The sequence below is a fragment of the Scomber japonicus genome, chromosome 9, assembly GCF_027409825.1.
Source record: "Scomber japonicus isolate fScoJap1 chromosome 9, fScoJap1.pri, whole genome shotgun sequence".
Taxonomy (NCBI): Eukaryota; Metazoa; Chordata; class Actinopteri; order Scombriformes; family Scombridae; genus Scomber; species Scomber japonicus.
Genome location: NC_070586.1, coordinates 24,323,489 through 24,349,249, shown reverse-complemented (window position 1 = coordinate 24,349,249; position 25,761 = coordinate 24,323,489). Strand labels below are relative to the sequence as shown.

General features: G+C 39.6%; 1 protein-coding gene across 1 annotated transcript in view; it reads left to right on the top strand.

The window, feature by feature from the left end:
* Positions 1 to 25,761, top strand: part of LOC128364940 (EGF-like repeat and discoidin I-like domain-containing protein 3) — a 95,325-nt gene that overhangs the window by 52,963 nt on the left and 16,601 nt on the right. Inside the window, exons 6-9 of the mRNA XM_053325556.1 lie at positions 365 to 520; positions 1,539 to 1,683; positions 1,880 to 2,064; positions 24,902 to 25,057. Of these exons, the coding sequence (XP_053181531.1) occupies positions 365 to 520; positions 1,539 to 1,683; positions 1,880 to 2,064; positions 24,902 to 25,057 (642 nt within the window). The remainder of the gene's footprint in view (positions 1 to 364; positions 521 to 1,538; positions 1,684 to 1,879; positions 2,065 to 24,901; positions 25,058 to 25,761) is intronic.

Here is a 25,761-nt window from a genome sequence, read left to right as displayed (position 1 = left end):
GTCGGTTGTGCTTAGATAATAATGATCTTGCTTTGTGTGTGCTAAGCAGGATCTATGGAAGCATTCATCACTTTCCTCTTTCTGAGCTCTCGCTTTGCCTCCTGGCTCTCCAAGCCGCTTTACATTGGCACCATATTGACAGTCTGCACAGGGTTGACAGACTGGATCTGGAGCGTGAGGATTGATTAAATGTTCCATTTGATCACAGACTTTCTGAATAAGATGGATGGCCCTGACAAAAAAGATACAAGGGAGTGAATTGATTCCCATGCCCACACTGCCCATGCACACATACACATTCATAGTCTCTGAGAAGCCTGTAATTTCTTGATGTTTTTTTTTTTTTTTTTTTTTTTTCCCACAGATTAACCTGCAGAGGAGAATGAGGGTCACAGGCCTAATTACCCAGGGTGCAAAGCGTATTGGCAGCCCGGAGTACGTGAAGTCTTACAAAGTAGCCTACAGTGATGACGGGAAGACCTGGAGAACATACAAAGTCAAGGGCAAAGATGAGGATATGGTGAGACGCACACGTCGGCACACGTACACAGGCGTACACGCCCCATGTCATTTTCCCATTCTCTTTTCCTTTACCCTCTAAATCTGCAATAAATAGACAAAGCTACACACACACGTGCACACACAGCAACTAGAGGCACTCAGTCAAGGGCAGGGCGGAGGACATGATGAGATGGCTTTTTAATTAGCTAGCACACACCGGGCCCATCTTACTGCCCCTTACCCCCCTCCACTTTTATGACTTCTAGATTGAATTTTTATACTATTTGGGGATGAAGAGCCACCAAATAGGCCACGTGGCGTTCTATCATTCCTGACAGCAAACCACGGCTGTCCTCTATTTGGCTGAGCGTCAAATGACCCCGACCTCCAAACTGCTTCTCAAATGTATTACACGGAACAATGAGCCTGGACTTGAATATCCTATGATCTCAGTTTTCTTGTCTTGTCCGTCTTGTATTTCTCTTTTTTTGGCATGTCTCAAACGAGCATGTCTGAGTGTGCATTTGTATATAGTATTTATAGAGCTTAAGGTTGTGACTGTATGAGTGACCCCTGACCTAATATATATATTTTTATCATTGACCTGTTGCCTTTCAGTGACAGATTACATTACCGGGTGCGCAGGGAAAAGACATAGCTCTATGTCTCCATTGCTTTCTCTCTGTTGCCCTCTCTCTGCACCTCACACATACAGTACATCAGTCACTCAAATCAGAGTGTTTCTGTCAGACTGTCTCAGGTCATTTGGATAAAACACTCCAGAAGGTATAACAATATAATTGGACCACTAATTTAAAACACACCACTGTTCTTATAAATTACAGGCTCAAATGGTGCGAGAAATTGTCTATTTTTCCCTGTAATTCTAGCTCATTGACCTTGAATGACAGCAATTTGTTGAGTGTGGAGTAGACACTAGAGACAGCGCCGCAGACTGACTGCTACATTATGGTAAAACTGATCTGCTGCACCATCCTCCACAACCCCATCTGCTGTTATTTCATCCCCTGCAACAGATTTTCAGAGGAAATGTCGATAACAACGCTCCATCAGCCAACTCCTTTACCCCTCCTGTTGAAGCCCAGTATGTGCGCATTTATCCCCAAGTCTGCAGGAGGCACTGTACCTTACGCATGGAGCTGCTTGGATGTGAGCTAACAGGTGAGTGAGCTAAACTTGCCATCCAACTGTACATACAAATTATTCATAAAATGATCTGAAAATCCATTTTAGAATGCCTCCAGCACAGTTGTTTTATGCTCTGTTTGATAACAACACTTAGAAATATACTTATTTTGTTTGGATTGTACAGTCAGACTAATAAGAAATAAATCTGCTTGTTTGTGTTGTTTTCTAGGCTGCTCTGAACCACTGGGAATGAAGTCAGGACATGTCCAGGACTATCAGGTCACAGCTTCCAGCATCTTCAGGACGCTCAACATGGACATGTTCACATGGGAGCCAGGAAAGGCCCGTTTGGACAAGCAAGGCAAGGTCAATGCTTGGACAGCTGGACACAGTGACCAGTCACAGTGGCTACAGGTAAGGAATGATCCGAGCTATATCTGTTGTCTAGTGTAATTATTAGATCAATATATTAGCAGGGAAATTAACAACATACGGCGGGTTTCTTGCAGATAGCTGGCTTTCACTCTGCTGAAGGATTAGCCCTTACCTCCCTGGCATAGGAAACTATGGTGTGTAAATGGTAATGCAAGCCAATGGAATCAATTATATTTTATACAGAAAGACTTAATTTATGTGTACAGTGTCAGCTGTGAATGAAATTATATCTCAAAATCCTATCCCTGTTACCTTGCTCTCAGTATTATTCTTAGAAACAGTCAGTAATCTGTAGTCATTTCTTTTTCTTTCTTTTTTTTTCATGGAAGTGGGTTTGAATCCAACACCCACAGAGGCTCTGTTGAAAGAGTTTAGCCCTGTTATCTTTGGCTTTGGCCCAGGATTTCTATCTCTTTGAAACCAGCCAATCCATTTGTTTTCATTACACTAACTGATGGCTGAAAATGTCTTCTGAAAGGGACGAGACACGTCTCTAAGTGAGCGTTTACACTCTAGTCTTTCTGCTTAACAATATGTGAGATTGATGGAGGCCCAAGGAGTTTAAGATACATATCAATCAGTCTCAGTCATACCCAGTATGCCCTCATATATGGCCTCATATATAAGATTTTTTGGTGTGTTTTTTAAGATAAAGGGGAGTAAATGCTCACTGCTTTTAGAGCAAGAAACCACATCTTACTACAGGCTGTAAAACAGATAGCATAGAAGGCATTGTGATGTAGATCATCTTCTCAGGGAATTGAAGATCAGAATGATTTCTTTGATTTCTCACCCTCTCTGCTGCACTCACTCCACGCATACCACCTCCCAAGTGGTGACACAGTAGTCACACTGACTTATCTGGCCATTATTAGATTGGCTGGGTCTTGAGTCAGATATGTATTTTATTACACTGAAAGATTTTTTCACCAAGGATGAAGGTATGCAGGGTTGTGCGTTGGAGGAGACAGGTACTTAGGCAGGCTGGCCCATCCAGGCCAGGGAGCTCAGCTAAGCAAAATTGATTGCTGTGGGTAAAGGAAAACTTGTGGTCTCATATTACATGCTGTGCTGGCAGGAAAGGGGAGTTGCCATACAGACGCAGTGAGAAAAATCAATGAATTCCACTGCCAAGGACCACTTCTGTACACACTGACATATACAGTATCCAGCTTTTGAAAGGAAAACATTAAGACTTATGTACTCTGTCGTGCTGTCTCACGTTTACACTGATACAGCTGTCGGAAAAGACCAATGTTGTTGTGATTGCCCTCATATGCATTTTTTTTTTTAACACTTCCACAATCAGCGTCATCTTTATGCTTGTTGCCATGGCAAATAATTGATTCTCTGTCACGTTACTGAACTACTTTAAACCTTACTGATTAATGGAATTAATCAGCCTTAATGACAAATTAAGTATTCCTATTAATCAAGACAACTGCTGTGCCGGGCAGTGGAAGCAGTGGAAATCTCTTTATAGACACCAAATATCAAACTGGATTTCTTGATTTTACTAAAATAGCTAACAGTGGAGTCAACGACTGAAAGAGATTTTGTTCTCACAGCCTGCTCTGAATACTCATCTGTTGTTGTTTTTCTCTATATATATTATTATCTTGTCATTTTATTATTTCTAAACAATTCCATATTTCTGAACACAATACATAATGGCTAGCATCCAAGTCTGTCTCCAAGACATTGACAGTTAATTATATTTCATTGTTTGATATTATGGATTAAATTAGCACATTGCTCCACTGAGTTATGTCCATCAGAGCAATGCATGGCTCAAATATTTGATGAGTTGTTTGCATGTAATGATTTGGTTAACATGCTGAGACCATTCCAACTGACACTTGGTGCAGACAAAACACAATAAAATCTTGAGCAAACACCAAGAACGGAGCCTGTTTGGGAACTGTCCAAGCTAAAGTTATTCTGGCCAGGCAGGAGATAAAACGACACAGAGGGAGACTGAATGAGAATCTTTCGAGGTGTTTTCAAGAGCGGAGCTGACGCTGTCACACTGAGCTGCCAAGTGTTCCAGCTGACATCAGCTGATTAGTTGATTTTGCACATTAACATGTCAACATAGCAAAATGAGTTCGCCAGAGAAACAGTAGCTTATTTATAGTACTTTATATTATATATATATATTATATATATTTATAGTACCTTATTTCAGGACTGTGGAGAGTTTTTGGGTGGATGATGGTAAACATTCCTCAGACTAGTGTTATTTATGTCAGCTTTTTTTAATTATTATTATTTTATTTAGTCTTGTCCTTAGGCCTGTGTCAAAATGTCAAAAGTCAACCTCTTCATTTTTGTTAAGTCAAGTTTTTGCTGACTAAAGGTCTAGGCATGTTGGTCTCATCTTAGTTTAAAAAAAAACATAACTATTTTTTTTTATAGTTTTTTAGCCATTTTATTGACAATTTATTCTATCCAAAACCTTTTTTTTTGTCATTTTAGTAACCACCAAGATGTTAACCTAACTCAATTTATTTGTGGTGAGCCTTAATGTGTCTCTTGGAGTTAGTGGTATTCTTACCAGTTATTTTATGGCCACGCTGTTTCCCTCCTGATAAAGCAATGCATTCAATTTCTTTTCTCAGCCTAATTGTGACAAAATTGAGCCAACTGCCTGTTTCTTTCTCATGAGCCCTGTTGTTGTCATTATTAATGTTAACTTGCTCTCTGTTAAATAGTTGATGTATTCCTCACTGTGCTCATTGTGTGGGTGTAGTCCTGATATGGCACGTGCAGCACAGCCTCTTCTTATTTATTTATTTTTTTCTTTTCAGTCTCATGTTGATATAGTCACAGTTAGTGTTTAGTGACGTTGGCGCTGCCAGTCAGCATCTCGCCTTACTCATGGAAAAAAAGGTTGTTGACGAACATATTTAGTCATCATAGTTTTTATTAACGAAATTAACGCTGCCTCAGACAGAGAAATGTGGGTGGCATGCAGTGATTGTGTCTCTTCACCTCCTCTTAATTGTACTGCAGCCTCCAAAGGATTCACTTTTCTGAATCACGATGCAGGATTCTGAATCACAACTCATCCTGTGGGTAGCACTGGACGGGATCCAGTTGGTGTATAAATGGACAGGAAGTGAAGAATTGAAAACTTGAAATATGTGTCGTGCTGTCTGTCCACAGTGAACAAGCACTCCATTCAAACATACCTGAACCCATTCACATCTTCTGCCTCTGCTGTGGTATTATTTATATACAGAGTAACATCACTGACAGGCCAGGGCTGTTAACATGAGGAATGGCAAGCGTGGTACATGATTTGCATTTCATTTAAATACGACATAAAACTTGACATTATTCCACAAAACTAAGTTTGTATAAGTTTAACAGCGATCCACTTTGTTATAAATTCTGACATTGATCTGAGACCAAAAATACTGTTTGTGAACAGGAACTATTTAAGATACATTGTGAATGCTGAACACTGTTCACTCTTCAGAGACTGCAGAGAAGTTTTGTGTGGAGAATACATGCCTGATTGAATTTAAAATAATGGTTACAATGTTTGTGTTTCTACAAAGGCAAACTCCTCACTTTCAAGAAATGCAAATAATAAAGATGACTAACAGAGCAGGTGATGTAGTTAGTGGTGGTATTATATGCACTTCCAGTCTATTTGCAGCTAAACATACAGGTGTACAGTACATCTTTATTTATCCACTAAACATTGACATAATTGTAACTCTTTGACATGAAAAGATATAATTCCATACAGCGCTAGGTGTTGGCTGGTTGACAGTGTTTAAAATAGGTTGACAGATCACAGATCAAAGATCAAATTGCCTCCACCTGAATAAACATTATGTGTGTCTTCTCACACTCTTACACAGTAGGCTTACAAAGCCCTGTGGTAAACATAGGAAATAAGATGTGCTCCTTGAGTTTGCTTTGGTTTGCTGCCATCTCTTAGCTTTGTACCCAACTGTAGCTAACCCTTTAGCTTAGCTACAGTGCGGTTTCCAGTGTCCCCTAAGCTACTGCACACTCTTAACTACAGAAGATATATTCTCAATCCCTTAAGACTTTACAGACTTTAAGACTTTACGTTATATTCGCCTAAATATAGAGCCTATACTGTGCATTAGTGGTAGACTGGTTCACAAGTGAAACAAAGAGAAAGGTCTTAATATTATCGGATATGTTCCACATGCTGTAGCTGCATTTTATGTCATTATATTTAGCCCCTCTTTTTGTCTCTCACAAGCTCAGTTCATAATAAACTGTACCTGCACCTGTCCGATATAATTCAGTACAATAAAAAAAAAAAAACCTAGCTGCCTTCGACATCATTATAATGTATTTTATGTACATCTAGATGAAGATGAGGTTTAGGGTTTTTTTTCTCTATTTCTACATTTAAATGTAATGTACCAAATGTATGTCTTGTGTTGAAATGGCCTTGAGCAGGCACTGATAGCACCAAATGAAACACTTAATTTTTGTAACTTGTTAAATTAATTTTCAGCCCTGCAAAGGTTACAAAACAAGCTATGAAGTAAATCTGTTCTGGTGGTTCATTTGTTATCCCCTGTCTCAAAGGTTTTCACACCCAATTGTCTCCTTGAGGTGATAAATATGTGTGCCGTGTGGCTGTGGCAAGCTGATAATCACCCCCACCTCTGATGATGCAGAGTGAGCTCCAACTTTAGTGTGAAAAACTATGAAGGAGCTACAAGAGCCCCTGTGCGGTATGCCGGTGTTCATGTTAAATTCATCATGCAGTCACACATCAGCTAATGCAGTAATACGAGCAGTAACATGACATCCTTCTTTGCTGACAAGTCATTAATGTTCCATCATAGATAAGTACACCAACAATTTACTTTACCCAGCATCTATAGATACAAAGACAGTGTTAGGTCCCTAGTTCCCCTACCCCCCACCCCAAAAACAAAACATTCAGCTGCAGGAACTTGAGCATACAGTATGTAGATTAACATATGCAGAGCAGTGTATACATATCAATTACGCAAATTACATCTGTGAGAGTGGAGGTTTGCATAGGCAGCTGCTGAGGTGCACTGTGACCAATAAGAAAGGACAGTGGGAGACTATAAACCAAGAACAGGAAGACAAAGACAAGTAGAGAGAGAGTAGAGAGAAATTACCTGTCACAGTCACAGCTGTTTTCAATCAGGAGAGACCAGAGATGAAGTAAAATAACATTTATTATGCAGATGATATTAATGATTAGGTATTGTGATATGATAGATCCCCCCCATGGAGTCCAGACATTGGTGCTGGTGGTGACTGATGACTTCAATCAATCAATCTCGGGCCAAATCACAACAAAGTCATCTTGAGGCTGAAACTGATCAGCTGATGAAGTTGAAGTGATGCATTGAGGAATCTGAAGACTGGGTGGTGATGAAGACAGCTCCAATATGATAGGCTGACAATGAAGGTGTGTCACTATGCTATTGGTTAGACTTGACCAGGTGATGTGAACAACTGATGTGTCAATTGATGCTCCAGAAATAGCAGCAAGGAAAATATAAGCTTTGATAGAGATCAAAAGGGTCTTCCTGTCTGTACTTTCGCTAAGATTAATTACTCTAGAGCTAGTTAAGGAGCATAATTTGCTGATTGTACATATCTCAGTTTCTGTTCACTGGTGTAAGCATTCTTAAAGATGTAGTTTCTGATCATTGAGGGAATAGTCATACCCTCACTCTTGATGACTTCAATGTAGTCAAAGTCGATTACAAACACAGTATATTGCAGTTCAGGTAAATAGGTTGTAAGAACAATGAATGTGCAATTCTTGATTAAGCTGTGTTGGATGTTGGCAATCCTGAAAAAAACATTGCAGCTGTAGGAGAGAATTGGGTTTCAGCCATTTCCCAACTTTGGCAGAATCCATCTGTGCATTGTCAACCAAGATGATGAAGTCCCGCAAAAAAGGGAGTCAAGACACGTTCACACTTTTTGGCTAAGACAAGAAACCACCTCTGCACCTCTGAAAGAACTTGTAGACACGTTGAACATGGTCTGAAGGGATCAGTAGAAAATTACACCCAAAAACAAAAAGACAAAGCATTTGAGCTTTTGAGTCATGTAGAGGATTGTTGAATGCAGCAAGAAGACTTGAATGATACCACAAAGTATGATGGTGTCTGTGTGGCCATCTTCCATTCATTCACATTATGAATGAATATGAGATGATAGGTGTGCTCACGACAAGCTTTGTGATGGCTTCCTACAGGAGCTCAAGAAAAACATTGATGTCCATGGTGTTTATAGTGTTAGAGTATTATAATTCATAACCACTGCAGTGCCAGCTGGCAAATACAAAGAAGTATTTTTCGACAACTATCACTTTGAGCCTTGTAGAAGAGCACAGTCTAACAGAGATAATGCCTCACATTAGATCACCAGCAGGCTGATAGAGTATAGTCTTGTCATGTTCAGACTGGGCACAACACAGGCAGCGCTTCAGCTGGAAGTTGCCCAACACTTCATGTGAAATGATCAATCTTGTACTGCCCAGCCGCACTGGGTCACCTTCTTCCTCTCACCCTCTCCTTATCTTGAGAGTAAAAACCCCCTTTTTGTGTAATTAATCAAGTTAATAATGACAGATGGTAACTCCTTACTGGTAAATGTAACTTAACTGAGGAACTTGAGTAACTGCAGAGTAAGAAAATATAAGTAAGTAGCAGAGCAGAAGAGAGCACATATAACAATCCAGCATATGGTCACTGATGAGTTAATAAGTGGCACTGAGAGCCAAGATGTGTATGGACATATATGAGTCCCTCTGTGCATCAGACAGGGTCTGAAGGGTCCAGGAGAGGGATTTTGAAGACAGCTGAATCTTAAATGAAATTCACAAAAAGCTATTATATTATATATATTATTTCCCTCATACTCCCTTAGATTTTAAACACTAATTAATAATATAAATAATGATTAATTAAAATAATGGTAATGTTTTGTTGCAAAGTAAAAAGCTTGCAGCAATTTGGTCTATTTAGTTTATAAATTTAGTAAGTAGTTATTTAAATAATCCTGACTGTAAATGAGTGTTCTTAAATGGTAATAATATGAGGTTTGGAGTAAAGAAATGTCAACTTGTAATAGAAATAATTATATATAACAAACAGTGAATCATTTTCATAAATGTAAATTAGCTTGCTGAGTGGTTTTAATTGCATTAAATATGTTCATCAACCTGGAAGCATTTTGAAATGATTCATTTAAATGTGTAATTCGGAATGTGCATCACTTAATATATTATCAATCTTAAATGCACCAGATGTTTGCTAATGGCCTCTAAAACATCAGAGCACCTTGATACTCAGAGCACTGTCCCGTGTGGAGTAGAGGCTAAAAGGTACAATAAGTGGACGTAATGCAAGATTGATTCCCTCTCAGTGACTGTGAGCAGGCATTTGTTGTAATCAAACCGGGTATTATCATTACACCAGTTTTGTCGAGCGCAGCTTCCTAATCAAATCGCTACCTCAAATACAGCACTGCTGACAACAAACTCTATTTCTTTTAATCAATAGAATTAGCCGGATGTTTGTTTCATCAAACCACAGTGGAGAACGCCTTTAATTTGTCCCATTGAAACTCTCATCTCTTCTTGAGTGTTTATGCAGCAAAGATGAAGCGTGTCCTTTCTAAAAACAGAAAAGCTGCCTCCGAGAGAGTAAAGGCATTGTAGCATGAAAGGATTTAAAAGGGATTTTGATCATGTGGAATAGCAACAATCATGTCTTTATTTCAAGAAACAAGACTACAACTTTGTCGAAATTATTTGCACAGGAAATAGACAGTAAGAATTTATAGGGGTTCTTTCAAGGGTGAGCTGTCTTTTATGTCATTTGAGTTTGATCCCCCCCCCAGCGGAAAACACACTCCTTACAACTGTGAATTGTTAGCTGTAAAATCCAGCATTTCTATTACTGGCATGTATCGATCTGGTCAAAACTAGATAAAGACACTTGTCCCTGCTGATCTGACTATTCAAAGTTCTTATCGCATTAAATACATCTGTCATTCTACCAGCTGCTCTGCATTTTATCATCATTTGTCCCACTACTCTGCACACAAAACTGAATCAATAGGAACAGCACCTGCAGCCAAGTTTGGGTACTGAACTAATCAAAGAAACAGAATGCTAGAAGGACAACGTTTCCAGGTGGTTTCTGTCGCAATCACTGAGAATCACAAAATCATCTAGCCACAGCTGTGAGGCAGAAAAAAGTGTTAAGTATGAAATATATACAAACACTTGAGCATACCTTGTAATCTGTCTTGCTTGCATCTCTATGTTAGTGCATGTAAATTTCATCTTGATTCAATCTTCACAGGAATTAACAAGAGAATATTCAACACAGTTTTTAGCCTCGGTGGGATAAACAGTGTTTCCAACTGAGCCAAACAACTATTAACATTTTTTTTGTTTTGTTTTATTTTTTTAACACCAAGTTAGAATCCTATATCCATTATCTGATATCTTCTTTTTTTGTTTGTTTCACAATTTGTTGACAAGATCTGAGCTATGGCACTGCTCACTGATACACAGCTTGGAAGTCGGGATAACAGATGTAACCATGACTGCAAATTGCTCAGCCAGCACTTGTTATGGCAGATGTGCCAGCTCATTTTCAGAGAAGCAAGATCAAATCTGCACCAAGTTACTATGTACAGCGTGTGCATCATTAGACATGGCGACATTTTGAATACGGAGGATCATATTAAGGGGATAGTTGTGGGTCATTATCAGACTTCTGTGGAGAGGCGTGTCAGATGAGACCCGTCTGATATCAGTTCTCTGACTGCTGGCAACCCAGTTAGAGACTCCCTTATATTACAAAATGTAGTCCAATTTGAATCGACATAAATACAGTACGTTGGTTCAGAACTGTTGCCTGGAGCTTTTGCTAATTCAGTCATCTTGAAAATATTATCCAAGAATTCAAGAAGAATCTTAGAAAGAATCCACACTAATTTGAAAACATGTCTGATGCAAATTTCATTAAGGCATTATCGTCAGAGCCTCATTTTAATCCTGTCCAACATGGCTCTTTCTTCGCTCTATTTTATTCAATTTCCCTGCAGCTAGGATGCTGATTCAATTAGCTTCTAAATGAAGTTACGGAAGGGATGGTAAATCCATCTGCTTCCCTGATTCAATTGGCTGGTTTTTAGTGTACCCTCCCTTCAACTACGTATATCCTTAAATGCACAGGTCTGCTTGGAACTAATGTAATGTTACTCTTTTGTTTTCATTAGGAAGCCATCTTATCCTTCAACACCACGTACTGATCCTCATCTCCCTTTCCCTTTTGCTCACTCCCTCTTAACTAACGTAGAATGCATTTATCCGTTTTATCTTGGGATGATTGATTCATGAGTCTGCAGCAGCGCCAGCTGTAATCGTAGGATCTGCAGGAATTGTCAGAAGTCAAGGCGCCAGCTTAAATCAGTGCAGCAGAGACTGGGCCTATGTGTATCTTGCATGTGTATCTTGGTGGTTTCAGTGTGTCTCGTAGCCATCTCTTGACAAGCACGGTATCCCCCACTCACATCCATACATTTAAATCAGACATCTTTATGTCATGTACCCAGGAGAGAATGGACTGCACTTAAGCAGCATGCATGCTACATACTAGTATTATGATTAATTCAGAATAGTACAAAGTTGAGCCAGGGTTCTGCAGAAAACTGGGCATTGATTCATTTCATGGTAAGTATCATATTTCAGTGACCACTTATGTCCATAAATGTTATATATTTAGTAATTTCACAGTCGCCTTTTTATTTCTTGTGCAGTGCAGCATGGTTATAGCGCTTTGTGTGTGTGTGTGTGTGTGTGTGTGTAGGTGTGTGTAGGTGTGTGAGAGTGCACATGTGAGAATTTGTCATGAATATTTTATATACCATGCGAGATGCAGGAGAGGAGGGAGGTATGATGAGCTGTACTGTAAGTGCAGCAGGCAAAGTCAAAAACGATTTTATTTTTAACTCACCTATTTTGTAGGACCTGTAAAAACCTGCATAGCCATTGTTAGAATATGAACTCCATACTTTAAATCATTAAATCATTTTACACATGCTTAATATTCCAACAGAGCTTTTCCCTCTATCACATGAACTACAGATTTAATTCCAGGCAAGATCACACAGGGATACTGACTACTTCAGATTTTATCAGTGAATAAAGTGTCCATCACGTGTCTAGTCACAGTGAACATTAAACGGACTGTGGAATCCCCCAAGTCCTGTAGTAGTGCAGCATCAAGGCCGTTTTTTCTGCACCTGGATCTGAGTCGCTCACTTCACTCATACCGACATGGGATGAAACTCTCTGGGTGTACAGATGCTGCTCTCCTTGCTGTAATAGCTCTAAATGATCCAGACCACCATGGTTGATTTCCTTCCTGTTCCTTTTGCCATGGCCAATTCCCTTCATCTGTTCCTGCAGCCATTTAGAGTTAACTTGACAAGCTGAACTGAGGCTCCATCTGTTATGGCTTTATGTTCTGAGTGGTCTCTTAGAATTTTAGGTAGTAATGTTTGTGCCTTAATGCACTGGGTGTGATGAAAGTCAGCTTTTGTTTTGTTTTTGTTTTTTGTTTTTTGGAGGGGGTTAGCAGGTAAAATAGGAATTTAATATTAGTTTAATGGTCTAAATGTACACTTCCTTTTTTAAGGCACTCAAGTTATTTGTGTTCAATTATAGATGGAAAAAACAAATTTGACAAAATAAAAAGCTGACCAGGCATGCAGTGTTGAAAGTAGTTTAAATAATGGTTTCTTTTATATGCAGACTTTATTAAAATGTTATGTTAATACTTTTAGTTTTGAGAAGCTCACAGGATATTTACATGTTTTTTGATCATCAAGACTAAGGGCAAATATTTACTAAGGATTTGCAGCTATGTTTAGACTAACACCCAGATTAAGTTTTTCCTTATTTACTTTCTTGCTGGATGAATATTCTTCTTTTCAACCAATATTTAAAATCTGCAGCAGAGAAGACTTTCTTGTGTGTGCTTTTGCTTTGCTGCAAGGTGAGTCAAAACAGCCAGATATCTGATCTTAATTGGCACTTAAACAAATAAGAAAGACTGCATCTGGAATCCTTGTATAAATCTTGCTAAATTAAAAATTGTTGTGCCTCTGACAGTAATTTGTGCCGGGCTTAGTGAATACAACCTTAATAGTGACTGTATGCTACCATCGATTTGCAAATATGCTCACAATAGCAACAGCACTAAACACAAAGTACAGCTGAGGATGATGAGAATGTCTGCGGTATTGCAGATTTATGGTCATAAACTACTGATTTGACGTGAAAATCTGACCTGAAGATGGTGCCAGATAAAAAGTCATTACAATTAGGAACATGAATGCGTGTACCAAATTCATTGGCAATCAATCCAAAAGTAATTCAGACATTTCACTTGAAACTACAAATATGAACCTCTTGATGGCACTAGAGGAAGAGTCAAGGGATCACCAGGAGACATCCACTGTTAACTATGAATGTCTTGTGCCAATCCACCTGGTAGATGTTATGTCACTGGACATGTACACATTTTGACCTGTTGGTGATTAAAGACTTTAAGACTTATTCTCTCTGCATCACAAATGTATGGACAAAATTTTGTAATGTCACTTCATCCAATTGCCGTGGGCAGATGAGCTAACTAACTGATAACCAGTCCTATTTGCTCATGCGGTTAAAATGTTTGACTGAGCTGTGAGCATCCGTTGAGTAGATTTATTCTGGTCTTTGCTTACTGTAGGGTTATCTATATGCAGGTGTCATTCGGAGAAGGGGAAATTTGAGATATTTCTTGACAGAATAACAAAGAATTTAAATTCAATTACATGCAACATTGCTTCATGCGAGTGTGCTGGCATGAGGAGAAAGTGAATGTAGTAGGGATAGAGTGAAGAGGATGGGGGAAGGAAGAGAGAGGGTGTTTAGTGCGTAGTGATGTCCGTGCCATATAAAATGGTTTGGCTTACAAATGTGTGTGCTAGCCACCATTCTGACTCCACCTTAATGTACTGCCAAAACAAGTCACCTTGCTGTGTAATGAATACATCTCTCCCCATGTCAGGACAGCTCATTCCATATGGAGTTGCTGCTTTTAGTCACAGTCCACATTTAGCACTTTTAAAAACGCTGCATACGGCTCACATTTCAAAAAGGAGATGGTGTGTCCGAAGACTTCAGGCTGGTAATGAATGTGGTCTGTGCCACACTGACCAGGCTGAGTCAGCATGATACTGCCATGAGGGGACTTTCTTTTTCTACTATCCTCAATACTCGGCAACCACCCATTTCAGATATAATCTCTCAATTGAATGGGTATGATTAATTGTTATCAGCCTTATAAATATGGATTAGATGGGGCTACACCTACTAGTAGGTACATATCAACCCACAGGAATGAGATCATGGTACCTACCAGCAGGTAATATGCTGTTACATGTTATGTTATATGTTACACTACAAAATAATTATGTTTTATGATGTGACAACCCTTTTGTCAAACCCTGGTTAGGTTTAGGCACAAAAACCCTTTGTTATGGTTGGGAAAAGATCATGATTGGGTTAAAATGATCATTTGAAACATTGTTAAATGTGGCAACTGATGGTTATGAATGCAGTAAAATGCTGAGAGAATGTCCCAACAGAGGTCTTTAATTGTTGTCGTCTATTGCTTGCATTTGGCAGGTTGCACCAGCTAACTATTAAACCATCCACCCAATGTCTCCTCTTAACAAGGGAAAAGTCATCTTATCAAGTCATCTAATATAGATGCCATATGAACTACATCACATCCCCAAGTCATAATTACTACAACCACTAGATGGGGGAGTGTAACTCAAAAGGTGACCTCCATCCTTCCAATCCATATCTAAAAGGCAGACAACCACTGATCAAGTCCATACAATCAAGTGATAACATTCAAAGCAGGTAAGGGAACTGAGTCACAATTCAGACTGCTGAATGTCTTCCTTTTACTGTGTGAGTGTTCAACAGACATTTATACCTTCTGACAGCTTGCCACCCCTTGTGGCAACACCGGTCACTAAAGGTGTCAAAAAAGGAAATTTAGTCTGTGTCTGCAGCATGTGTATGTCCCATATGGGCCACAGTGAAACTGAAAAAAGTTAACATTAATTTCAATCACAGATTTTGATTGACTTGATCAATTGATAGACAGAAAATTAATCTTAATTTTTTTTTTTGAAGAAATATGTCAAAATCTTCTTGTTCCTGCTCCTTTAATGTGAATATTATCTTGTTCCTTTGTGTAGTAGACAATTACAGTAAGGGACTATAATATTTAGTCAAGCTCTCATCAAGCCTGAAAATATACATTTCCAAACAGGGTATGTCGTCATTCCATGTAATTAACTTGTAACCCAAGGCACAAACAAAAATCTTACACATCATTAATTTTCGTCATCTTCATATTCATCACCATTATCATAATCATCGTAGTCGTCATCGTCGTCGTCATCATCTTATTTATTAAAAACCTCAGAAAATGCACTGAGGGAGAATCCTCTCTTTCAGTAGTGTCCAGATACAGACATACAATAATGCAGACAACTATAATCAAATAGCCATAAAAAGTATACATAACTTTTAACTAAATATCCAAAAAGTACACCCTTCCCTTCATGCTCCTTCAGATGCTCCACCACCCAAATTCATGGACATGCATTGCCAAGGCAATCTTCAAAAGTGAAAAATTGTGGAATTCAGACAGATGCATAAGCTGTAGAGTCACTTCTGTTCCTCACACACATTATCACTAAGAGACAAAAGATTTCATCTCATGTGAGCACAACAGTCCATCCACGCTCTCCACCTCTCTGAGGCCTTCACAGTTTTTCTCAAACCACTTGTGTGCAACATCTCTGTCCACAGAAGCAGCTGCCTGTCAGCTCCAGTTCCTGAGAAGCTGAGAGAACAACATCCAGCCAAACTGCCTTCACCAGGCTGATATTGGCAGAAATGTACTGAACCAAAATAGTTTGTATGTCAGCTCCACAAGAATAAATCAGCAGGATTCATTGCTTCATGTATATGGTTATTAAGCTCAAAACACATATACAGCTAGATATTTGTGTGATTTAATTAGCTGCCTGCTCAAATTACACTTCATTAAACATGACAGAAACAGACTGAGAAAAACCCTGGGGGTGTCTGTGTGGATGGATACATTCAATAAAGTGGAAGCATATCTGTTCCATGAGAAAACACTTACTATGTGAATTGGCCACAGACTCTCTTTCTCCAGTTTGCCAGCCCTCCACCACTTTTATACAGGTGTTTGAGAGAGGAATATGAATGCCCTCTGCTACTGACTGGCTGGAGTAGTGTTGTGTGGCCCACTCTGAACCACTGTGTTTACGGCACTGAGGGCCAGTGCTTTGCCAGTATGTATTAACATTGGATATTATTTCAGCGCACAGAACAGAGAGATAGTGGACCGTGAGGAGATATTCACTGCATTTGACAAACATGTATTGGATTAGAATCACTGACCTTACGTTTTAAGTGATCATGTTTGTTATGATTTATGTATATTTGGATGTAAAAAAAACCCGAAACCACTCCTAGTCTTAAAAACCTGTGCATCATTTAAATTATCACCTGAAGTGACAAGTGAAGAAGCTCCAGAAGTAGTCGGCTTTAGAGTGGAAAGAGCTGAAAGAGCTGGCTTCAGGTGATTTTGAGGATGACTATTAACAGTGATGAGGTTCTTGTGACATGATTGTTGGACAGCAAATTTCATATAGGGTATCTATAAGTGATTATCACAGGGATCTTGAAAATATTTGTGCCTGTAGGATTCCATATGCTAAATTAGTAGATAGCATCTAAACTCCAGCTGTGTTCAGATGGGAGACCATCTGGGCCAAAAAATTCCCCTTGTTCCCAGAAGATGTTAAAATTATCAATAAAATTCACACTGAGAGTATCACAAGCAGAGGACAGCCAGGTGTTCATGCTAATCAGCCTGTTCAAACACCCCATTCCACGACCATATGTGGGGATTGGTCCGGAAATATAGATTTTACCTGTAAATGATTTGAGGATGTTTAACAGGTGGGCTAAATCATGCTTTAAAAGTTCGGACTGCTGCTTGGGAATGTCATTTGTGCAGACATGAATGATACTATTATCTATTTCAGGGTGGGATTTTATTATTACTGGCACTTTGTCCGCAAAGTCAAGCATTTTGGCACTGGGGAAACAAAGAGTATGAGCCTTTCTAACTCTCACGTTTCTAATAATGAAGTCTCAGATTATTAGTGTTATCAGAGGCTTACGCCTGGTTGAGACCGGACATGGAAGCACCGCACTCGGAAATTCTTGCGCGTGCCACAGCTCTTCAGTTCACCCCAGACGCGTATTTCTCCGCGCTGGTCGGCAAGCGGCTCTGCTACTCGGCTCCTCTGTCGTCACACTTGGAGCTGTTTTTTTTCCATGAGTAAGTAAATAGTTGCATACAATTATAACGTCATGTTTTCCTGACAACTGTAAATGTATGTAACTGAAAATGGCTCCGCTCCTCGGCACTTCGCAACTAGGCACAGCGTTTCTGCATCCGGTCTGAACCAGGCCATATGGGGACATTGTGGAAGGGTGGCACTTGCAGTAGACTGCTGATCAACAGCAGCATCCCTGTGATCTGCAGTATCCAGGTGAGCCACTGCTGGATGCTCTACCCAACAGCTGCACAAGTAGAGCTTGTGGCACTGAGATTGGCATGCACTACAGGTGCGGAGACTACAGAGAGGAGCCCATTGCCAGTCTGGGGCACCAATGCACAGCATGCATCTGCCTGGGTGCAAAAGACTGACAGGCCAATGAGGGGAAGTCCTTTAAATCCACAATGTTTAATTTAATTTTGGGGTGGAGCTCCTGAGTTTGTTGAGAGTGATAAGATTTTTTTGCTACTGTGTTAATCCCACCCAACGACAGACCAACCTTTAGCAGGCTCAGTATGAGGGTAGAGTTGGCCGGGGCTTTGGGTTTAGCTCCCAGGAGCATCCGAGAATCTTCAGAGCTCTGGCGGGATGGTGGTGTCATTATCCATCACTTCTGGAGCTGAAGAGTCAGGGTCGCGGGTCAGGCTGGTCCTTTTCCAGACAATGCAGCCAGAGGAGCAGATGGTGTCTAGTTTGAAAAACTTTACATTTGTTTGTTAATATAATGAAAAATAGTCTTTATCCGTGGGAAGCTTGGAGTAATTTGTGGGTTTTCATGTTGCAGTTCCTTGGGTGCTACCCATGCTGCCTCATACTTCAATATGCCTGAAGGAAGAAAAATGCGCTTTCTCAAAATATTTAAATTTGACCATAAGCAGGTTTTTAACTGTCTAGAAAACTTTTTTTAAATTTTGACCTGCAGCTATTTATAATCAGCTCCCCAGATTTTACAGTTTAGTCATTAGGGCTTCTCTGTCCACCAGGATGAGTCTACGAACAAGTACAGGCCACATTACTCATTTATATTTGCCACAGTAATAAACCAAACAAACAAAATAAGTGAATGCAAGTTACAATCTAATTTGTTTGGGCTGATGTGTTTGCAATGAAATGGCTTTAAGTATGCTGCAACACATTTTTACTGTATAGCTGTTCATTTCTCCATGAATGTTGAGATGGGATTTAATAATAAGTACTTGTACCACCTCCTATCCATCCATCTATTTTTTTAATTGCTTATCCTCAAGACAGTGGCAAGGGGACTTGAGCCAATCTCAGCTGACTTTGGGCAAGAGGAGGCATACACCCTGGACAGGTCCTCAGTCAATTCCACACCTAACATGTAGAGCCAGACAACCACTAACTCTCACATTCACACCCACGGGCAATTTAGAAACACCAAATAACTAACATGCATGTTTTTGGTCTGTGGAAGGAATCCAGAGTACACGGACAGAGAACCTACACAGGCTCAGAGATGACATGCAAACTCCACATACAAAGGCCCCAGCCGGCCAGTGGGTTCACTCCTTTTCGTGAGGGGACAGTGCCAACCACCACCTCCATTGATTAAAGAACCAATCCATTAATTAACTAATACATTAATTAGGAGGAAAATGTATTAAATCAAACAACTGGCCACAAAAAATGGACAACACTAAGCATAGTATACAAACTGACAACTAGAATGAATGAATGAATGAATGGACAAATTAAATTAATAAGTTATTGAAAGAAGAGTAAGTGAATTATTGTATGAATGTTACCAAAAACATGTCAAAAAAAAGGTATGAGTAAGGAAGACTCTTCACTAAAGACAATAAAATAGTTCTTGTATCAACTCTGAGCTAGAAGCATGGTAGATGGTTCCTCCTACTGCTTCTGTACTGATGAAAGGCTGATAGGCGAACGTCCTGGAAAGCGTGAAGCAAGACGAAGCAGACTCAGTTATCCTCGGGTCGCCAGAATGACAGCGAGATGAGAACTGTTGCATTAGGTTCAGTGAAACAGCTTTGGTTCACTGCTTCTCAGGAGGATGAATCCAGTCTCACACTAGCTAAGGCCACGTAGTGGACACACTCAGTAGGGAGGTGTCCAAGTCTTGGTGCATTCAGTGACAGGCTGCAGAGTTGGATGCATGGAGCTCTAAACTAATCAGAAAAGTCCAGGGAAAAGTGTTTAAAAAAGCTTTACAACACGATAAAAATAGAAGATTACAAAAATAATGGATTATTCAAATGGCAACGGATGTGGTCTGGCTTGTGGCTTAAGCAGTTTTTCTTCTTAGTTGAGAATTCTTTCTGGAGATTGTATCTCTCAGGGAAAAATGAAAAAGACAAGACCCGAAATGCAACACGGGCCATCACTGCTGGCAAGGCCAAGCCAGACAAAGAGTTATAAACTTATAATAGTCTAGGGGTAATGTTTTGAAAGAAGAAGGATTGGCAGTTTATTGGGGAATCCCTTATTTATGTTGTTAATTAATTTCTTTGTGTGTGGGGAAAATGACCTTCAAGTAAAAAGGTAATAATTCTATTCTATTGCTATTGAATTTTTGAAGACTATACACACTTGTATTCATTCATTCTTGTCGTCAATGCAATCAACACATCATGAAACAGTGAGAAAATGCTTAGAAATTGTACTATTGATTAACCAAATAAAATACAGTATAAAATTATTAGACCTGCACTTTCCAATTTGTAATCAAAGCTATTATGAAAGCATTATTCTAACAATCGAACCATAGCTAAATAATGCACGTAACACTGGTTAAATCATGTTCACTCATGAAAGAATATGCGTGACTGAAATTAATAAATATTGAAGCAGAGTTTGAATTTCCATAATATTAAACTAGTTAAATTGTTCTAAAACACAGTCAAAGTTAACATGGGTTAGACAAGTCAAGATACATATATACGTATACATTTAGTAGCATTTTATGACCAATTCAATTCCCTCTTATTGTGCGTTAAGAAAAAGAAAGAGAGGGAGCGACTCAAAGGAATGTGGCTTCTCCTAAACTTTAACACTTGACAGATAGTGAGCTAGAAGAAGAAGGGAGTATAGTTCATTCAGGTTGGTGCAGACTGTATCTGAAGAGTCTGTGGTGGAGGGAGTTGCAGGTTTTTAGGTTTGTCGTGTTCATGTCTCCATAACGCGCTGCTCCTGCACCCATGCAAACAGACTGTTAGACCAAAAAATAAAAACACTAATGTTTCTGAAAGTATTCAACTTTTCCTTTTATTCCTGGGTACGTTATCATACAGGGTTAAGGGACTCTTCTGGAAAAAAGGATTGCTGCAGCAAAAAAAATAGTATGCTTTGGCATGTGTAATATAATACTATGTTCAAATACCAGGCAAATCTGGCATTTTCATGTAAAGGTTCATGCAAACAGGACCCAGAATCAGTCAGGTCATTTCTCACAGAGGGCCCGTGAAACAGCTCACATCTTTTCCCTATCACAAGAGAGATAGTATGCAAACATTCACAGGGTCTAGTGCATATATTCTATAATGCCACTGTAGAAATACATTTCACAAAAATGACAGTAGAGCACATGGCTATTTTTGAATCATGTCACTTCAGAGTTACAAAAATATCTGTAATAGACCCAGTCCCATTTTAGTTGTAGTTGAATATATGTGAAGCGATGTCTGTGTAGTTACTGTAGTATGAGCATTTATTACCATCATCTGTTGTAGCATGGTTCTGGTCTTTCCAGAAGACTTTTCCAGAGCTTTTGCTGTTTAAAATGTCACATTTACTATTACGATGACAGTGTGTTTATGGTATTATTACATGATGTTTACATTGTAAAGCTTTTTACAGCTTTGTAATGCATTTCGGCACATTATGAAAGAAATACATCTACCGTAGCTTTACCATACCATAGCTTTTTTAAGACTTCATGTGGAGAGAAATGTAGTAGAACGGTATTTTTCAAGCCACTGTTTTAAGCTTTAACAATAGCTGCCCTGTTGTGGGGTTGATGGGCCATAGCACTGTCCTCCTCATGTCTCGGTGAGTTTTGTGCACGCAATTCAAAGTTCTGCACTGTGACCTAAGAGAATAAACAAAGTATGCCTTATACATGTACACACACACAGAGACACACACACACACATTTCCTACATGCTGTGAAGATTTAACAAGTGTTCAGCACATACAGTTAATTTAGCACAGCTGGAGGGAGAATGTCAGTGGGATGCTATGTATGCATGAGATGTATTCATAAAATAGGAAGCTGGGCCTCATTCAGCTCCTTATATCCCCTCCTCTCACTGCATTAATCTCTTTATCCTGCATTGGAAAAGCCACTTCAAACAGGGGCATATGATTTAAACACCAACACTCGCCTTAATGAGTCCGGGAGAGTTTGTCTGGCAGAAGTGCACCAATGTTACTCCTGCACAAGATGCCATCCAATAGAAGTACACATAAGTACGTTGACCCTGCCCTTCTTTTGAATGTGTAGCTATATTTTTGAGAAAACTGAGAGATTAGAGTAGAGGTACACGAATCTTATTTTTTAATCTCAGCAAGCAAAATCCTGAAATTGATTCTCGCCACAAGCATTCAGGGATTGCTACAAAGACTTCACACGCTCCGAGTCAGTCTGGGTTAACAGCTCATGGAGGAGGAAATGGGGTTGAGAGTGTGATGGAGGAATGAACAGAGGGTGGGGGCTGGAGGAGCAGGCTTGCTTTAACAAGCTTATCTCACTCCCTAATTTAGTTTGGGCCATCAAAGTGTTGAGTGCCGCCGTCGCTAGGGGCAGTCGTATTTTTTGACCGCTACCTCTGACAGCAATTACAGGTTCTCCTTTCAAGTGAGCCTTTGTTTTGGTGGCGGACTTGACTGTTTGGGTAGAACAAGATTACCCCAATGTTCTGCAGTTGGAGCATAATCAATGCCTCACAATGCAAGGTGTTGTGCCCCTCTAAATCAACCAAGCAGCCCCTGCCACTGTTTCTTTCTGCCCCCTTTATCCAGCCTGATGCTGTGACATTATTGTCAGTACAAAAGCACTGTTGTTTAAAGGCATTCATATACATCACAGGGAAATATCCCACACAGCTGCCACTGCACAGCCGCTTTCATAAACAGAAATGAGCACTTTACACAAAAAAGGGAAGAAGAGCCTGCTTTTATTTCAATAACAAACTTCATGAATACTATAGTGTATTCACAACCAATGAAGCATGAATACATACTGTGCAGCATCTGCATAATTGCATACCTGTAACCACAGCATTGTTAAGAGTTACATTTTGTCTGCCGCTTTGCAGCACACAAACTTCAATGCTTTTTGCCCTACTTTTATTAGCTTTAACAAACCGATAACTGAGTGTTAATCCACTCGGATGCCTTTTTAGATAGCTGAGTTTGCTTTGTACCTGCTAAGGCATGGCTTTGTCTACATGTGTCTCAGGACCCAGGTCTATGCCAGCTTCTGTGCACAACAGAGGGTCTGCATGTACTGTAAGAAGGCCCCGAGGGAGCGGTCCTCAACCTTAAAGTAGTTCCGAGCAAAGAGGAGCTCTGGAGCAGTATTGAAAACTGTACGAGTGAGCTCATTCACACCACGGCCCAAAAAAAAAAGATTGTTTCAGGGTTTGTAACATATTGCAGGTAATAAAAGTGTGGTGTGATGTGCTGAGATGCACTGTGGTGTTTGGCAATGTGTTGAGTCCGGGAGGTGGAATGAAACTGAGCCATACCTCATGTATTATATCAGTTTGTCTGCTTGTTTGTGCAATCAACGCAGGGCCCTATTTTATTTGTCAGATCAGTTTTACACAGTATATTTACACCAGGCACAGCAAGAATAAGGCTAGGAGAATCATTAAGGATCCCAACCACCCGGATAACGGCCTTTTCTCCCTGCTGCAGTCAGGAAGAAGGTGCCAGATACCCCTCCTCCCTCAAACACATCATTATTCCTATTCTATTTAAACTCTTTTTAAAGTACAAACTGAAGGAATTACATTTCACAGTGAATGCACCTTATTTGATCACATATGACAAATACACCTGACTATGACCAGGCCAATTAGTGTGATATATGATGCATCATTGTTGTGTATATTTAGTACAGGAAATAAATCTGCGTGCAAACATTTCTCTCTCTCTCTCTCTCGCTCAATGCCTCTAAATTTCGCCACTATCTTCCCATGTGACAGCACAATGCAGAGTCGCACCCTGTTTTTCATTCTATACTGACTGCATATTTGTGCTATGTAGACATAGATTAGTGATGAGTGAGACAGTTTTACATGGACATTTAGGCTATTAGCATTTTAAGGATTGAAAATGCACCAGGCAATGTGTATCAATCATTTAAATCTGTTTATATTAGTATTAAACAACATGCTCTTTAAAAAGAAAGTGACTCACATTGGAAATGATTAAAGTTTCACATCCTTATTTTGTCATATATAGAAGTATTAAAAGATGTATTGTTGGACATAAAACAACAATAAAGCTGTTGTTCAGTGTGCAACAGAAAACAGTACTTCTACATCACATCTGCAGCTTTACTCTTATCAAAGATCAGTAGGGGTGACTTATTTTATAATTGTACCCCTGATCTCCCAATACATTATATAAACATACTTTAAGGGTTTTTTGGGTTTGCTCATCATAGTAGGCAAAGTCTTCATCTTATCTTCTACTGAAATCGTTATGTTTACATTCATACATTGTTCATTTGACATAATCAACACAGTGTAAAAATGACTGGACGTATATGAATATGTTTTCTTCAGAGCAGAGTGTTCCAGGTAAATGTGTTGGCCCTATTTAACATAATATTGTCATGCATTTGGGGATTCAACTCAACTAATCCCTGTGTACTCATTTATAAATAATGAAGCATAATTGAATCCTAAAATGTCAATAAAGGTAACCGTTGATGTGTTTACTGCCTCGCACCCTTGTGCTGTAAATTATTTGCGACAAATGACGAACCTATTAAAAATTAACCCAAATGGAGCAGCCCGGGCCTCAGAAGCTGCTGCTGCATTTCTGTTTTGCTGAGACGAGTTTGTGGACTTAGCCTTGTTGTTCAATATTCTGTGAATAATTGAAACTGACTTCTTGCGCCTGGTGTCTTTGTACAGTTAATTCTCTAATCTGACATCAAAAGGAGTAAAAAAATGCTTACAAGTTTGTGAAAATGTTGCATCTCTTATATAGCTAAGTTTCTAGAGCAATTACAATTTTTTTCATTCATCTCTCTTTGTCTTACTTTCTCTCTTGTGGCCTGTTCCTCTCTCAGGTCGACTTGCTTGTGCCAACCAAGGTCACAGGTATCATCACTCAGGGAGCTAAAGACTTTGGCCATGTGCAGTTTGTTGGCTCGTACAAACTGGCATACAGTAATGACGGAGAGCGGTGGAATATATATCAAGATGAGAAACAAGGGAAGGACAAGGTAAGCTTTCACACCCCTTAACATCTTTGAACAAACAGGTTCAAGCTGTTATCTGCCAACCTTCAAACTAACAAGAAAGCACATCTAGAAAAAACAATCTCTATTGTCATGGACACAAAGCTATTACATTGAAAAGTCCAGTAGAATCATAAATGCATGCTTGTGGATACGGTGAGTACCAATGTTCTGAATTATATATCACACCGTGATGGAAAGAATTCTGGGTAGAGAGAAGCAACATTAACAGAGAAATGCACAAAAAGAACAGAACAGTCAGACAAAAACAGACCAAAAAAATAGAAAGCAAATGTCAAAAGGACAGGTATTAAGTGTGAAAATGTTCAATCTGGACCCTCTGTGTTTTGCCTTTCCACTTGCCTTCAGCATCCGCTTATCTGTGGCTCAAACAGAGCTTGCCCGGTCTTTCCTATTGCCTCTTTCTGCTTCGAGATCAGATAAGACTGTGCTGTCACCAGGCTTGGCCAGTGCTATGCTGAAAATCTTGTTTACGGCCCTTCAACGGAGTACACATGTCCATTCCAATCGCCCACAACAACAGAGACAGTCCAGGGCTGCAGTAGCCTCTCTGCTGATATCAGTAGAGCTGCAGGCACAGGGCTGCAGCTGAAGCTGAAGCCCCTTGTCTTTCAGATACTGGTGGCAAGTGAGGTAGTGTTTACTTTTCTCTCTTGCAGTGTTATTGA